The sequence below is a fragment of a genome (genome assembly GCF_019968955.1).
Source record: "MAG: Porospora cf. gigantea A chromosome Unknown PgA_NODE_133_length_35120_cov_353.694, whole genome shotgun sequence".
NCBI lineage: Eukaryota > Apicomplexa > Conoidasida > Eugregarinorida > Porosporidae > Porospora > Porospora cf. gigantea A.
This window is the reverse complement of record NW_027151388.1, coordinates 20,181-35,120: the sequence shown is the minus strand read 5'-3', so window position 1 is coordinate 35,120 and position 14,940 is coordinate 20,181. Positions and strand designations below refer to the sequence as shown.

The 14,940-nt window shown below is 54.4% G+C and overlaps 11 protein-coding genes across 17 annotated transcripts; 6 read left to right on the top strand and 5 right to left on the bottom strand.

Moving 5' to 3' along the window:
- Positions 1–316: 316 nt before the first annotated feature.
- Positions 317–615, top strand: KVP18_000927 (uncharacterized protein; the record flags this gene model as incomplete). Its single annotated transcript, XM_067950450.1, has 2 exons — positions 317–360; positions 423–615. The coding sequence occupies 2 exons, from the start codon at positions 317–319 to the stop codon at positions 613–615; spliced, it is 237 nt and encodes a 78-aa protein (XP_067813009.1).
- Positions 616–1,129: 514 nt separating this feature from the next.
- On the top strand, positions 1,130–2,548 carry KVP18_000916 (uncharacterized protein; the record flags this gene model as incomplete). Its single annotated transcript, XM_067950435.1, has 1 exon — positions 1,130–2,548. The coding sequence occupies one exon, from the start codon at positions 1,130–1,132 to the stop codon at positions 2,546–2,548; it is 1,419 nt and encodes a 472-aa protein (XP_067812994.1).
- Positions 2,549–2,813: 265 nt separating this feature from the next.
- KVP18_000911 (uncharacterized protein) lies at positions 2,814–5,533 on the top strand (the record flags this gene model as incomplete). 3 transcript variants are annotated; one of them, XM_067950425.1, is made up of 5 exons in its annotated part: positions 2,814–3,102; positions 3,133–3,211; positions 3,238–3,522; positions 3,551–4,971; positions 4,998–5,533. In XM_067950425.1, the coding sequence occupies 5 exons, from the start codon at positions 2,814–2,816 to the stop codon at positions 5,531–5,533; spliced, it is 2,610 nt and encodes an 869-aa protein (XP_067812984.1). The 3 variants fall into 3 exon arrangements, with proteins under 3 accessions (XP_067812984.1, XP_067812982.1, XP_067812983.1); XM_067950424.1 differs by lacking the exons at positions 2,814–3,102; positions 3,133–3,211; positions 3,238–3,522 and having other exon boundaries at positions 3,528–4,971; XM_067950423.1 differs by lacking the exons at positions 3,133–3,211; positions 3,238–3,522; positions 3,551–4,971; positions 4,998–5,533 and having other exon boundaries at positions 2,814–3,125.
- Positions 5,534–5,540: 7 nt separating this feature from the next.
- Positions 5,541–6,534, bottom strand: KVP18_005263 (uncharacterized protein; the record flags this gene model as incomplete). Its single annotated transcript, XM_067949664.1, has 3 exons — positions 5,541–5,602; positions 5,704–6,416; positions 6,446–6,534. The coding sequence occupies 3 exons, from the start codon at positions 6,532–6,534 to the stop codon at positions 5,541–5,543; spliced, it is 864 nt and encodes a 287-aa protein (XP_067813011.1).
- A 138-nt stretch (positions 6,535–6,672) lies between these two features.
- KVP18_000925 (uncharacterized protein) lies at positions 6,673–7,245 on the top strand (the record flags this gene model as incomplete). The annotated part of the gene is made up of 1 exon (XM_067950448.1): positions 6,673–7,245. The coding sequence occupies one exon, from the start codon at positions 6,673–6,675 to the stop codon at positions 7,243–7,245; it is 573 nt and encodes a 190-aa protein (XP_067813007.1).
- Positions 7,246–7,344: 99 nt separating this feature from the next.
- On the top strand, positions 7,345–8,442 carry KVP18_000918 (uncharacterized protein; the record flags this gene model as incomplete). Its single annotated transcript, XM_067950437.1, has 1 exon — positions 7,345–8,442. One exon carries the CDS (start codon positions 7,345–7,347, stop codon positions 8,440–8,442), a length of 1,098 nt encoding a protein of 365 aa, XP_067812996.1.
- A 151-nt stretch (positions 8,443–8,593) lies between these two features.
- KVP18_000912 (uncharacterized protein) lies at positions 8,594–10,047 on the bottom strand (the record flags this gene model as incomplete). 2 transcript variants are annotated; one of them, XM_067950426.1, is made up of 2 exons in its annotated part: positions 8,594–8,684; positions 8,711–10,047. In XM_067950426.1, 2 exons carry the CDS (start codon positions 10,045–10,047, stop codon positions 8,594–8,596), a joined length of 1,428 nt encoding a protein of 475 aa, XP_067812985.1. The 2 variants fall into 2 exon arrangements, with proteins under 2 accessions (XP_067812985.1, XP_067812986.1); XM_067950427.1 differs by lacking the exon at positions 8,594–8,684 and having other exon boundaries at positions 8,707–10,047.
- A 300-nt stretch (positions 10,048–10,347) lies between these two features.
- On the bottom strand, positions 10,348–10,725 carry KVP18_000907 (uncharacterized protein; the record flags this gene model as incomplete). Its single annotated transcript, XM_067950416.1, has 1 exon — positions 10,348–10,725. The coding sequence occupies one exon, from the start codon at positions 10,723–10,725 to the stop codon at positions 10,348–10,350; it is 378 nt and encodes a 125-aa protein (XP_067812975.1).
- Positions 10,726–10,885: 160 nt separating this feature from the next.
- KVP18_000913 (uncharacterized protein) lies at positions 10,886–12,490 on the top strand (the record flags this gene model as incomplete). Of its 3 annotated transcripts, XM_067950429.1 has the most annotated exons (2): positions 10,886–11,319; positions 11,347–12,490. In XM_067950429.1, the coding sequence occupies 2 exons, from the start codon at positions 10,886–10,888 to the stop codon at positions 12,488–12,490; spliced, it is 1,578 nt and encodes a 525-aa protein (XP_067812988.1). The 3 variants fall into 3 exon arrangements, with proteins under 3 accessions (XP_067812988.1, XP_067812987.1, XP_067812989.1); XM_067950428.1 differs by lacking the exon at positions 11,347–12,490 and having other exon boundaries at positions 10,886–11,320; XM_067950430.1 differs by lacking the exon at positions 10,886–11,319 and having other exon boundaries at positions 11,375–12,490.
- Positions 12,491–12,497: 7 nt separating this feature from the next.
- KVP18_000915 (uncharacterized protein) lies at positions 12,498–13,952 on the bottom strand (the record flags this gene model as incomplete). Its single annotated transcript, XM_067950434.1, has 1 exon — positions 12,498–13,952. The coding sequence occupies one exon, from the start codon at positions 13,950–13,952 to the stop codon at positions 12,498–12,500; it is 1,455 nt and encodes a 484-aa protein (XP_067812993.1).
- A 48-nt stretch (positions 13,953–14,000) lies between these two features.
- KVP18_000920 (uncharacterized protein) lies at positions 14,001–14,933 on the bottom strand (the record flags this gene model as incomplete). 2 transcript variants are annotated; one of them, XM_067950441.1, is made up of 1 exon in its annotated part: positions 14,001–14,933. In XM_067950441.1, the coding sequence occupies one exon, from the start codon at positions 14,931–14,933 to the stop codon at positions 14,001–14,003; it is 933 nt and encodes a 310-aa protein (XP_067813000.1). The 2 variants fall into 2 exon arrangements, with proteins under 2 accessions (XP_067813000.1, XP_067813001.1); XM_067950442.1 differs by having other exon boundaries at positions 14,001–14,921.
- Between the last annotated feature and the right edge of the window lie 7 nt (positions 14,934–14,940).

Below are 14,940 nucleotides of genomic sequence, written 5' to 3'. Positions count from 1 at the left end.
CCTGAAGATGGTATAAGAATCATCTCCAAGTGTTAGTCGACATAGTTTATGTCCACAGCAACAGTTGTTGAAACAGTTGTTGGATCATTCCTACTCTGTCTTTTGGCATTCTCAACCGTGCACAGAGTTTGCGCTAAACTGTGGCATAGAAATGATCCTTTTCTAGAGACTAGACAACGTCATCTAATGGACAGGAAAGTCAAACTAGACCACTTTCGGGGATGGAGGCGAGATAAAGTACGAATCGACCATCGCATGTTTTCAATGGTGTTTCTAGGTTTACGAGCCAGCTGAGGATTCCTTTCTGCTGTGTGATATGCTGGAGCCGAATAAAACACAGGATGCCGTCATGGAAATTGGGTAGGATTACTTAATTATGGTGCCCTTTTCTGTATTTACATCCTTGTCTATACTATACCCAGGAGCGGTTCTGGCGTCGTTCTTTGCACCCACGCCCTCCTTAACCCCCGATCCCTGCACTTGGCCATAGACATCAATCCCGCCGCATTGACCGTCACGTCAGAAACCTTCGCGATGAACAGGTCCTCAGTGGACGATCTCATTTTGGGTGACTACTCCACAGGATTTCTGCGGGACTGGACGATGGACAAGTAAGAAACTTCAGCCAGGTTCTAGGTTAGGTAAAATTACGCACGAACGAAACCGTCGGCTGACTGCTTCCAGAGCTCTCTGCAACCCGCCCTACGTTCCCTCTGACCCTGAAGAGCTTGCCCGTGGGGGCATTTACGCCTCATTCGCGGGAGGTAAAGACGGCAGGGAGATCATCGACAAGTTCCTCGAGCGGATCGCGTCCTCAACTCGGGAGCTAATTTTGTTATTGGAGGGAAGGAATCGACCTTTAGAGGTGGCACGATCGATGCAGCAGTGTGGCTACTCAGCGACTCGCATTGGTCGTCGGGCGGCCCCCGGCGAACTCCTTACGGTATGGAGATTCGTTCGACTACAGTGACCTGGTGTTAGCAATCCCAACAGATCAGTATTAATCCCCCTACATTAGCAATGAATTTGAATGGAGGGAGCACCTGCTTGATCTCGGGTGTCGTCTCAGTTGTGAGACAGCATCATTTGCTCCTAAGCTCCTTTCTGTCGAATCTACAAAATTTCTTGCATGCGACCTCAAAAGGACTGGAGCTCCGACGAGTCCGAAGGTACTAAACACGTCCCAGACCCCGTTCTCCCTCGTAACATGCGACAGTACTGTGAGGTGGTGTCAGAGACCTTCGGGGTAGCAGCGTTGGCACCGTCTGCGCTGGCTCGAAGCCTGCGCGGCAGCTCATTTCAATTGGTGTCTACGGAGCGATTTTCACGACTGAGTAGAGTTTTGCTTCCTGTTCTGTTGACTCTGGGGCTTCGGTGCCTCCTATCGATAGCGCCCGCAAAGGTGCCACACAGAGTCGTGCTGCTCTCGCTGCTCCTATCGTCGGCCTACACCCTGGCGACGATGTTCGCCATGGCATGTGTTGCTCCCACGGCGAGGTGGTTAGTGAGAGCCCATGGTAGCAGCTGTCGCGCGGCCAAGTGGATTTTAGAAGCGAAGGATTCTGCTCTGACCGCTCGGTACCTCAAAGACACCGCCGAGCTCGTTCGGCAGCTCATGCTGGATCAGGCTGCGATGATGGGAGCACACCACGACTCAGTTGTGGAGATGAATAAGTCTGTCACTGGCGTGAGAAACGACTTGAGGAGCGCGGTCCAATGCAGCATCTGGGCCATTGAATCGGTGTCGAGTGGTGGTCTGTTCTTCCTTGGCGTGCCACTAACAAGCACGGCACTCGCAAGCCTCCTATATGCACGTCGTTGGGAGCGCGCGGTGAAGGGTGACATCCTTCGCCGAGCAAACAAAATACCCAGAGGGCCATCACAGCCCCGCCATCACAGCGCCGCTGAGTTGGTTATCAGTGACGTCGCAGGGTACAGCGCGCAGCTGCTGCTTGAAGCGAGGTCGGACCAGCCAGATTTACGGCGGATTCTAGGCTTTGTGTACGCAATCGGGAGCAAGGAAGAGATGTTAGCGCGAATGGCCAACCCACAGCCCGATCCTCCCCCTGTTAAAGCTGCTACACAGGACGATCTCAAGGCTGACTCGGACGTGAATCCCACCACTGCTCCGTCCTCACCTGGTGAAGTGTGTGTACTGACAACATTCACCGGGAAGGCGACGCTTCCGGAGCAGCCAACCCCCACCGATTTCTTCTTCGCTCCCAACCTGCAGCGCTTTAGGAGAGAGCTGACGGCGGCAGTGAAGCCTCCGGCCATGAGCAAGCTGAGAGAGCTTCTAGTCGATGGGGAGGAGGTCAGCTTCCTCGAGAAGTCCGCGACTGACGAGACGTCAGACGATCCTGTATCCGGTCCAGAAATTACCAGTGATTCCCAGTCAAGAACCTCAGTTTCCGATGCCGACTCAGGGCCGTTAGATTGGTCCGGAATGGAACACGCAGCCCAACGGGTGCCTGCTGTGGACGCAGACACGGCGTTTGTGCCGCTTGCTGGCTTTGGTGTGTGTGGTCGGCGGAGAGACCTCGAATAGTGCTCGTTTTTTTCTTTCAAATCTTTACCGCAATGATATCGCACGTAGGTCTTTTTTGTCAAACGAGGCGTTCAAGTGATCTGTGTGACCGGCCAAAAGGGCAATAAGACCAATAATGAGGCGTGCCTCTCGAGGACTCCCGCTCGCTGCCTTGATCGTCGCCCCAGCTCGGTAGGATGCCTCTTCCTGCGATACCAGCTCTGAGATCGGCGGAATTCTTCGGCGACTCCAGCGACGGATACCTCTGTCAGGGTCATGGATCGAGATGCCTCAGCCAGAGCGAGCCCTGGCTGTGTGCTTCGTGGCTCTCCTGTTATACCCAGGCGATGCTGGTTCCTGGATGCACTCTGACATAGCAGATATCCTGCGACTAATAACTCCTGAGTCGGAAACCTCCGCTATTTTGAAATCGCTGACGCAGGCTCTCCTTCGTGTTTTCCAACAGAGATTTGCGCAGGGAGCGCTAATGCGGATCATGGACTGCGCTTGCGCAACTCTCGTCCCGAGACTCCAGTACGCTGATTCTCCTTTCCCAATCGCCATGTCTACATTTCGTAGGGACTTCAGCCGCATCTAACTCCCAGTGCTTTTACTACTTAGACAGGCTGCAGCTGCGGTTGGAGACGCGCAGGTTGCCCAGATCATGTGGCTCGGACTGTCGCTGTGAGAATCGTCAATCGTGGACACAGATGTGTTACCCTCATGAACCCGAACAACCCTCTACGCCTTGGTGCAGCTGACATTCCGATAGGGGAGGGCACTCCAGTGGCCATTTTCAATCAGAGCGACGGATGGCCTCCCGTCGTGCAACAGGTCGTCGTTCAAGCATTGGAAGTGGACATCTCCAGCACATTTCCCCGAACAGAAGCTGCCACAGAGTGGATTCGAATGATGATGCTTCCGTACCGGCTTGGTGGCCACAGCTGCGACGGTGCCTTCGTCAAGAGTACTTCGCTTTCGGAAGCGACGTCCAGGTGAGATGCCCCCAGTCTTCAGCATCAGACTTCAGAAGCTCATCCAGCAGCTGCTGCCTCTGCTCTGCGACCGAAGGCCGCTGCTTGGTGTCGGACTCAACACCGCAGGGCAGTTGGGGATGGGACCACCCGTGTTCGACGCTGTTGACCCGGTAATACGCTCCGCAGATCCTCAAATTCGAGAGGAGGAGTCAAGGCGCAATGCGTTGGGAGTATCACCCTGGTGGGTCCAGCACTGGGGCTTCCTCTCGTCTCCTGTTTCGGGCAACTTGCTTCGAGAGGTGGCGGCCGGAGAGGAGTTCACATTGGCCCTTACACGTCTAGGTAGTGTATGGTCAACAGAAAACCACATACCATTTGCTGGCGAGCTGAAGCGGCGCCGCTATCAGTTCAAAGGGGCCCCTACCGCGAGTAGCGTAGGTCTGTGGAGAGAAGTCACACTTCGAGGCGTTGTCGACTCCATCGCTTGTGGCGCACGATTCGCTGCCGCTGTATTGAAGACGGGTGAACTCTTCTCCTGGGGTTCCCATGAAGACAACTGTTTGGGGTACGAGGCTGACTGTGTAGTCTCGTATCCCCGACAAGTCCCCATTCCCGAGCCAGTCGTCTCGGTATCCTGCGGTGTCATGCACGCGGCTTGTATTACTCGCCAGAGACACGTATACGTCTGGGGCAAGAATGAGGTTGGGCAACTGGGAATGCCTGGAGATCCTGAGCTCGTCATCAAGCCGACACCCCTTAACATCTTGGAGTTCCCGGCCACGAGAGATGGATTTTTCAATGTCGAGCCGTTACGGGATGCCTGGCGATACCTGGCAGCTTACACCTGCAACCTCGTGCTGGATCCCTATACCTTCAGCTTCCTCTTAAACGTGCGTGCGCCCCATCCTATGCCGGCGGCATTGACCTTCGTTGACGCCTCCTGTGGTGAGAGTCATTCACTGTTTCTCGCCGAGATGAGAGTCAAGCCTCCGTTCCCGCTGTATCATGTGGAGGTTCTCGCCTCTGACGAGAACCACCTTCCAACACCGCCTCTGACCTGTATATTTGCTGCTGGCCTTGATGAAGGAGGCCAGCTAGGGCTCCATCCAGGTCTTTCGGGCCAAAGTGAAGTGGAGGTCAACGAGCTTCCCTCGTTGTCTTGTGAGGCGGTTGTGAACACAGAGAGTGTTAAGCTGGCTCTCTTTGACTTCAAATGGATAGCTCTGGGTTCAACGGTCAACTGGCGCGAGAGCACCCGCGCTGCGTCGACCCGAAGCCTAAGGCCGCTCCTTCAGAAGTGCGCCCAAGGCAACATCTGCGCCGCGACAGGGTCAAATGTTCCGCAGGCGGCGCAGTTGGCGGCGATATTCACCCAAGCCTACAGAATGGAAGGCAGCAACGTCGTCCCGCCGCTCCGGCGAGTGCCGATGTCTCTGGTTATGCACGCAGAGTCCGTGCACGCAGGAGGTGAGCGCTGCGCATGCGTTACACAGCAACCACAAGCTTTGGCAGGTCCTCCGACGGGCAAGTCTACGCCTGGGGTAGCAACCACGAGGGGCAGCTCGGATTGCCACGGGAGTACCTACCTGGACTTTTGCTGCTGAAGAAACCTGCGGCACAACTGCCACACTTCGAGGTGTTTCCTTGCCCTACACTGGTGCCGCTGCTGCGTAATCGCCGTGACGTGCACTTCATGAAAGTGGTTACCGCCAAAGGAGCCAGGACGCCCAGGACCTATTTCCTGCTTTCAGACGGCGAGGTCGTCGTCGTCGGCGGTTCCCGCTGCGACGTCTATGGTGCTTCTGGCAGGTCCACCTTCACTCAAAACTCGCCAGTAGTGCGGTGTCATGCAGAGTACCAGTGGAGTTACTACAATCAACGCAGTCTATACAAGAAGTACGCTATCACCTGCTTTGGAGAAGACTCCTACTGCCGGCCTTCGCTTGTAGACACTCCTCAGTTCCTCAGGACTGTGGATATCGCCGCTGGAGGCTGCCACACCATTTTGCTGACCGAGAGACGACAGTAAAGATCGCTTAGGACAGCTGCCGTCCAGTTGCAGCAGTCCCGCCGCCCTCTGCATTCTGTGCGTGGTGAGCTGTTCGGAGTCGGCCAGACGGCAGTGCCCTTGGGGAAGCCAGACCCATTGGTGATCAGATTCCGTTTTGGAAGCAGTGAAGCTCTTTGTCGAGGGCTCACAGTGTTCAATTTCGCCTGTTTGCAGCTGCTGTTGCCACTTCTTCAAGAAGGCAAGTCTTGACAGGGACACAGCGTTGTCGTAAGCTCTCATATACGGAACTTCGATGCCCCAGTACCACAACGTAAATCCTGCGTTGGCGAGCGTAAGCCCAACAGCTCTAATGAGGATACTTCCGGCACCCTCTTGACTCCAAAGTGGTGTGCCCGCGGTGAGGTCGTGGAAGACGCATCCGACCGCGAACCCGACTGAAAGGGCGGCGAGCTCTGGAGATGTATCTGCTGTCCACAACTCAAAGGTGTGGATGGAAAGAGATGTGTTCGGGTCCTTGGATAACCGCTCCAGCATCGTGATCAGCCGCTCTGTTATCCAGCCGTGGTCCTGGGTCTCCCGTCCAAGCCGTTCCAGCCTTTCGAGGGGTAGCGCACCCCCCAGGCGCTCCCGATGACAGGCCCTGCACACTCTCAGGGCTGTCGAGACACTCAAAACATCACAGGACAGCCGGAATCGCCCTGCCCGTTTTCTGTAGTGCCTATTGGCTGCCCAGGTGGACCAGACCCCTGTCAAATCCACACAGAATCGCTCCTCGGGGTTCACGACAGCCAGCTCCCCGATCTCGGAGTCCAATGTGAACACTCCAGCAGTCCAGAGTCGCCTCAGCCATCCGTAGATCAGATCTACCAGCGGTTTGTCGTGGGGGTCCCATGTAGGAAGTCTGGATGACTCGCCCCGCGTGTCTCCCACTCGAAATGCACATACGTAGGGGGCGTCAGGAGTCGGTGCACACAGAGAGGGGCCCCGGGAGCATAAGCCTGTGCCAGAGTGCAGTCCATGAATAGCCTCGGAAAAAAACCTGAGTTAGTGTGAGAAGTGTTGTGAAGATTTAATAACCATTCGACGAAGCTGACACAATGAAAGCACCGTTCGCCGGATACCATATGATCATTCCCCAAATTTGTATTTTTTTATCGATGGTCAGGTGGGATTTCTCGCAAAGTACGGCGAAAATAGAAGTCGCGATCTACCTAAAGGGTCTACTGACGGAAAATGTGGATGTGAAAATCGAAGAGACTTCGTTGACTGTAAACGTTGTCAACGACACGCCGTTCATCTTGGCTGTTGCAAGGCTGTACGATGGGGTTATGCCGGCGAATAGCTCATGGAGGGTGTCTCCCTACAAGGTGGAAATCAGCTTGGCCAAAAGGACTCCCGGCGTCTTGTGGCCGTCCTTGGAGCACTCGCTGCAGCCAGCTAATTCTGTCTCTCAATCCGACGCCACAGCGGGCACAGTCCGCGACTGGGACAAGCTACTCAAAGAGGAGGTCGTGGAGGACGATGCGTTTAATACTGGCGACAAGTCCATGGCCTTCTTTCGAAAGCTGTATAACGACGCAGACCCCGATACACAGCGCGCGATGATGAAGTCGTACGTGGAGTCCTCTGGAACGTCTCTTTCAACCAACTGGGCCGAGGTCCAACAAAAGAACTACGCCGAGAACGCGGAACCTCCCGAGGGGCAACTTGCGAAGTCGTGGGAGATGTAGCGCGTGGTATTGAGAATCGAAGGATGTGATATGCTGTGAAGTACGATAGTGCAGTAGGATGTGGGGGGCGGTACTGCCTGCGAATAATCGGTAAATCAGATGAAGAGGGAGTTGGACGCATCTGAAACGCCTGACAGTAAGCGTGTGAAGCCCGACACCAGGGACGACCTGCTTGAATGCATTCGACGACAAGTCCTCTACTATTTCAGCGCTAAGAACTTGGTGCATGACAAGTTCTTCCAGGATAAGATGCGAGAGACTGAGGAACGCTGGCTGCCGATCGATTGCATCACTAGCTGCAAGAAGGTGAAGGACCTTGAGGCCACACCCGAAGACATCTTGGAGTCTATTCAGGGCTCTTCTCTCATTGTGCGAGAAGACAGATTGGCGATCCGATCTGAAGAACTTCTACCAGCATACGAGCCGCGCAAGAAGAGAGAGCCCCGAAAGCCCAAAGAGCGCCAGCAGATGCGTATCCACGCCAACGGCGTCCTCGTCTGCGTGACCGATGCTCCATCGGAGGTGTCGTGGGCGGAAATCAAGGCGGCTCTGAACGAGGTGCACGACCATGTCAGCGTCAACTTCATTGCCTCTCCTGGAGCGGATGGTCGGTGTTTTGCCTTGTTGCGTCCTTTTGCTGAGGACGTCCAGTGGATTACCGAAAATCTGAAGACCGTTACACTTAACGGTGCTCAGTGCAACGTCACGGTTGTCCATGATCAGATGCAGGCGCACGAATTCTTTGACGTACGTCTCCCAGCCGGCCTCCGCAAAAAACTGCGTCCCTCGAACGTCCCTCTCAACCCAATCATTCTGGGGGGGAAAGTTTTCCCATCAATAAATGAGTTCCGCAAGAACTGTCGTGAAATGCTGGAGGTCTACTCGCCTGGAACAGAAGTGAAGGCATCTGCTTTGCCAGTAATTCTTGACTTGCTCAAGTACCACCCTGAGCCCGCTAAAGCCCAGGGGGCTGTCAGTGTGAAGGTTGAATGGCACCCGGAGAGCAAGGAAAACGACAAGTTCAAGTGCTTTATGCTAGGAAAGGAGGACGGATCCAGTGAGTCTTTCAGTTACACCAAGTGCATCAATACTATGGCGATGAACCCGCCCTTCGTGGAGAAAGAGAAGCTGGAGACGGTCACTCCTGAGGCGACTCCTCCGACTGACGAACCCAATGTCGAGACTGCATGTGTCTGAACAGTTCATTAGTGAACACACAACTGAGGAACTAACAGTTCATTAGTACATACGCAATCATCTAACAGGTGTGAACTGAGGAACGTGAGATTACCATACACATCTAATGGAACGTGAGATTACACATCTAATGGAGCTGAGGAACGTGAGATTACCATACGCAATCATCTAACGGGTCGCGGTCGTTTGGCGGAAGGTGGCTCTGGTCCATGGCCCTGACGAGTTCTTTGAACAGCGTCCGTCTGTGTGGCATCAGGGAAACTCTCACCTCTCATCGCTCTGCTTGACAAAGGCGACGTAGTCGTCTGGCACTGTCTGTCCCCTCTCCGAAGCCAGAGAACAGAACTCGTCAATGCCTGGTAGGTTGAGGACCTTCAGGGGAGGGAGTGGAAGGGGCTCTGGGCAAGCCGCGTTGGTGGCTAGGGCGAAAAACCATCGCCTTTTCTCCCTTCCTCTGGATCGGAGGTCGGCCACATAGGACGTGAAGCAGGCTTTGGCGGGCTCGAGCGTCTCGGGATCCTGCGCTCCGTGAACAGCGGGGTCATATTTCTGTCGCATGACCGATCCCAGCCACATCCTCCGAGTCACACGGTCCACCAGCAAGACGAAGACGGGCTTGTGAATGGGAAACTCCACTTGCACGAAGCGGCGCTGGAGTTGTCGCATATCTTCGTCAGGTTCAGAGGCCTGCTGACACACTCCCCAGAAACTCACTTTGAAAGTTGCAGAGATGTACCTCCGCGTGGTAACCACGATGACGTCCGAGCGAAAAGGCATGGATGACCCCTTTTGGGACAGCAGGGGCGGCTCATGATCCGCTAGCTGCATGAGGAGGTTGAATGGATAAGTTTTCTCCCTGTAGTCCTCAAATACCAGACAGCGGTGTTGTACAGGGTCGTAGCCTTCGAAGAACGTGGAGTTCTCAAGCGGCTTGCGTATGGTCGCGTCGTCAGGGACGACGCGACTAATGAAGTCTGATTTTCCGGCTCCGGTACTGCCCCAAAACCACAGGCAAAGAGGCTTCTGATGCGCCATCTCCGCGAGAATCACTTGTCGAGCTTTATTCATGTGGTGTGCCCATCTCAGGTAGGCTGCGGGCTGCGTCTCTATGAGCTCTCGGAGACTGAGGCAACGGCAGTCACGCATCACATCTTCCACAGTGTAAGATTTTTTCTGCTTGGGTTTCGGGGATTCCACTCCGTAAAAAAAGGGACCGGACATCTTGCCTTGATGCCTACTTTCCACCTTCGTGCAGTATCCGACCGCCTTCGAAGCCAGCTTCGACCACCGCGCCGTCCAGTAGGCCCCTGGAGAGAGATGTTCACGAAGCCAGGAGATTTTTACGGAGACGTTGAGTTCCAGGTAACCCTGGAAATGCAAAGTCTTCGTGCGAGGGCACTCCTCCAGCTGGAAAACCACGCGACGGACCTTTGGCTGCGAGTCGTACCATATGTGTGGGTTGTGCGGGTGCGTCTCCTTCTCGTCGAATATTTCAAACTGGGTGAAACACCAGTTGCGGAGATTGGTTCCCCGGGCCAGGTTTGGTTCTGGCAGCGGTAGGGCAGCGATCACCTTCTTCTGCGCGTCGGAGAACTTGGGTGGCATCAAATCCAGGATTCATAAAGTTGACCAGACCTGACACGCAGACTGGGTTTGCACAATACAGGCGGATATCGACGTTAGACATCATCTGGTTCGGTTTAGATGGGGTCCGACATTAGATACGGGTCGTATCTTTATTGATTTTGGCTGTAAGCACGACTTGACAAGGCACCCGCCCTCACCGCCCAACTAAACCAAGGTAACGCCACAATTTCAACGACTCCACACTGAGTCAAGCTATTCCGCGTTACCAAACATTGAGGTGTTTTTCGTGAAGACTGCAGATTTCTTGAAAGATCGCTATCAACGTTTGAACGCTTGAAGCACCCAATCCCCCCTGCTCTGCGGGGAGTACTGAGACCGCAGTCCCATCAGATGAGCCACTCGCTCCCGAGTGATTTTATCCTTTTCGTAACGAGAATTCTCGTTGGGGCGGGACCCAGTTTCGCAGGGGTCAAGGTATTCGCCGGAGGCGACGAATCCCGCTGGCTTGCTCGGTGGCCAGGGGCCTGCGTAGCCCGTTCGCGTCGCAGGTTCATAAGTGTGATCGTTGCGGTTCGTCATTGGTGGAGCTACCATCGCGGGCATTGACCGCGTATCCGGAGTCATTGGTGGTGGAGCCTCTTGTCTTGAGAGCAGAGGCCTCGCGGCTTGCCTGTTGGTGTCAGTTCGGAACCACATCGTAGAATTTGAATTAAAATAAAACTAGGAATGACAGCCTTTGTGTTGGGGAGCCAGCAGCGCGCTGGGGCGCCAGCACATCCCTTTTCCATGGCAACATGCGGTCACGCAACAGATACTCGGAGGTTCGAGCTGCCAGCACCTCTATTTCCGCGGCAACATGCAGTCACGCAACAGATACATCTCCGAAAGACTTCTGGACGCCGCTCTGGCGGCCATGTACCAAGAAAACCTCCAGCCTCTGGCACTCTCAAGCTTGCAGTGCGTAGCAGGTGACGCGCAGTACTTTCTCGGTAACTTTGAAAGTGCGAATGAGCTTTACCGGCAGGGGTTTGAAACGGCGCCACAAGTGCAAATCGCAGAGAAGTATTTGCTGCGCGGTGTATTTAACGCTGAAGAGGTCAGTGCGGCTGCAGCGCTGGTGAGCTTGCCACACAGGGTGGCCGACGCGGGTAGATGGGTGTCGTTGCCAGTGTCCGAGTTCCAATCCACCTTGGCAGAGGTTGAGAATCTTGACGCCCCTTATATTGACCACCTGGTTCTGTACCTCTGGGAGACAGCCAACTTCAGGCGCTTAAGGTTGTTTGTGGAATAGTGAGGCGTTTGCTGCTTCGTATACAGCCTGTTGGCCGCCGGTCGAAGTACTGCAATGAGCCTCGAGGTTATGCTGGTTCTAGAACTACACCCGCCAAACAAGGAGAAGCTCACCCAGATCCTTGACTCCCTGGATGCCTCAGGTTTCACAGGACCCCAGTGCTCGTTGGTCCGATCTGGTATATCGGCCTTCCTCGATGGAGACGTCACGGAGGCCACACAGTTCCTACACAAAGCTCACCAGATGCAGTACCACGTCAGCCCCTTTCCAGCCGTGTTGTTGCTCCAATGTATGACGGAGCTAGCTCGCCACTGGGCCGCAACGGATTCGGAGGCGTATGACGTGGTGGAGACGATCAAAGACTCATCCCACCTTCAGCAAAAGCTCCAGACGGCGCACACGAAGTTCAAGTGCGTCTTCAGACATCTGACGTCCTTGTACCCAGGGTTGTCGGCTCCTTACCGATACCTCCTGGACTTCCTTAGGGAAGAGCAGTACTCGCTGCTAAGACTGAGAATCCAGCTAGTGCAGGACGTGACGAACTTCGACCCTCAAGTCGACTCCACTCGAGTGGCACGGATCGCGTTGTTCCTGCAGCCGATGCTGCATTCCCTTGATCATGGCATTTTGGGCCTGAAAAACGAGATCTGCTTCGCCACGAAGTTGCTACGAGTTAAGCAACCGGACGCCAGAAATGTTGCCGTCTGCGCTTCACTCTTCAAGCTGCATCATTTGTCGAATCTGGGAGAGGTAGAATCAGCTTTTTTTGGCCTGCAGTCTACGCTGGCGCACCTGAAGGAAGCAGAGCCTGAGGCGATCCTAGCTCTGGAGTTCCTTTTGATTTCCGCTGACATACTTTCTGAAACCGAAGTGGAAGAAGGGCCTCAGCTGTCAACGCTACTGGCTCACAGTCTGGAGATCTTCGAAGGCTGTTACCCTCCCATTGTCACAGAACTTGTGCAAGCTGTAATGCGTATGGAAACCCTCCCGGCGGGGCAATTCTTTTTCTTCAGCCAAGGCCAAATTCAAGCCATCTCAACAGCTTTGATGATGCATCTCGGCTTTCTGAATCACTCGGGCGAGGCAGTGTCTCCCGTCCCCACGCCAAAGTGCACCACCTGTACCGCGTGGGCTCATCGGAAGATTTCTTGTATGCAAACGAAAAATTAAACTAAAATCACTTTACGTCTCGCCGCACTTCCAATATGCTCTTGCGGTCTCCGCGAGCGTATCTGTCAGGTCGAAAGCCGCATTCATGCAGCATCATCTCGTGGTCGAAATTATTGGCAAACCAGTTATTCAGGGTCAGAGCATGCATGCACTCCCAGCGATCCCACACCTTTTCATGCCTTACGCGCTGGTCCCAGTTGATATCCGGAGGAAAGAACAGCTCCAACGGCCACCAGCCATAGAAGAGAACTGAGACCGTCTTGAATTGCATATCCCTGTTATTGCGCTGGCGCCAGTCGACAGGAATCTTCATCAGGTAGTCCCAAACAAACCACCTGCCATCAAAATAAAATGGACGATCGTTGGGATCCAAGGTATAATCTTTCATGTACAGGTGGCGCATGAAGTCGCGGGGACTGAACGTCAGAGGAGAGGGCGGTAGGCTGGCGTCTCTGTATTCCCAAAGCCAGTCAGCGTCGGCGACGCCGACGCTGGTGTCCGCGTGGACAGGCTCCTCCACACATGTGTACTGTAGAAGGCAAAACGTGTCGGTGAAGGTCCTGCCGTTGACAGAGTAGTCTACGCGAACATGGGCAGTGTCTGAGCAGGTCATCTTCACCACCCAGTGTCGATCAATCTCCATCCGGGTTGCCGTCATGTTGTAGTACTTGGAGGAATCGTTTTCATAGCCGCTTAATTGGTACCGGGCCTCCCTGACTTTGGGTATCAAGGCTGACCGAAGCCATTGTGGGTTCGAGGTGTGCCAGGTCAAGTAGAAGTAATATCCTGTCTGGTACCATGCCAACGCACGCAGGTTATTCGCTGCCCACTCTGAGCTCATCACATTGTACGAAGGTGGAAGTCTCGGTGAATAATGCATCAACGGAGGCTGCGGACTGTTACATGCGGGGAAGTTCTCAATGTCGCCAGTGTAGTCGTACCGAAGTCGGTCTAGACACTCTGCGCGGTCGCTCATTTCCCACTTATTAAATTCCCCCAAGGCGGTTCGGATAAGGGATTCTGGGATGATGTTCAAGCTTAGGGTCCGAGTGGCGCGCCCTGTGTACCAATAGGGCGTGGTTACCACGTTGATCTCTCCCAACGAGTTGAATATCTCAGGGCTGTAGTCCAGAGTAGTCGATGGCTGGGTATCACAGTCAGGCAGCGCTTCCACCTCCGACTTCTCCAGACACATCACAGTCTGCAAGTTGGGGTCTTGAGCCTCCACGGGCCACCTAACACGGGGCCATTCCTGGTCAAATCGGTTGGCGATGACACCAGGGAAGCTTGCAGGATCCCATACCACAACTGCCATCACATTGTCGCGCCGGCACCCGGTCTTAAGAAAGAAAGCGACGGCATCTAGAACTCCGTAACTGACGGCCGGCGCGACCGCGGGACCCGTCCACTGCTTGCAACTGCCTGCTAACGTCACGGTGAGCAAAACTGACCACGTTCTCATTAATTAGGGCAAAACTCCATCCTAGTGACACTTAGCACTCCAATATGACTATCTTCGTAATGCTTTGCCAGAGTAGTGATCTACCAGAGACCGATACAAGCTCCGGTAGACGCCAGGTCTGAACTCTGGATCCGCATTGAAGTGGGACTCGAGTTTGTTTGGCACCGTCTCGATCAGCATGGGCGGAGTACGAGGCGTCTCGGAGGGAAAATTCGGCCCTTCTCGGTAGTTCACTATCTCTAGGCCTGCAACCAGAGTATGCTTGTAGACACTCGATTCATCGAGCCACTCCTGCATGTCGAAATTCGGCTGCAGTTGGACTGCACAGGTCACAAGAACCTGCTCCAGGAGCTCCAGACCTGGAAACAGCATGTTGACGATGAGAGCGTGATACTGGGGCCAGTCACACTCGGCAGAGAATGTGCGGCATCTATGTAATCGGCACCTGAGGACTTGGGCCAAGGCCGTAGCTCGCGTGGCAACAAATGAGTCGTCGTTAATGTTCGCAAGGTATCTTTTTAGCAGCACTTCGAAACCGGCAAAGCACTGCACTGGGGATATGGGGACGTTGGCGTCAGGTATTATTGGGCCCTCGGACTTCAAAGATGACAATTCCGTGTCGCTGGTGGCAGGAACCGCCACTACCTTCGAGGGGCCAGTGTCGAAGGTGAACGCAGCGCGTCTGGCCTTTCTCAACTGCAAATCGAGGTCGTTGATGGTTTGTCGGAATACCAGCTCCGTTTGGAAGTTCTCTCGTTGAATCCTTTGCTGTAGCGCCTCTGCAGCTTGCAGTTCAACGAGTAGCGTGTTGCGCTCCCTTATTACATTCTCGACCTCATTTCTTTGGAGGTCGTCCGCCACCTCAATGGGTTGCAAGCCCGATATGGCGTCGCCCTGCAGCGAGTAACCTTTTTCTAGAGCGCTGTCGACCTCTGCTGAGCGGCGCTGATGCAGCGTTTTATCTGACATTGGATTATACATAATTCAT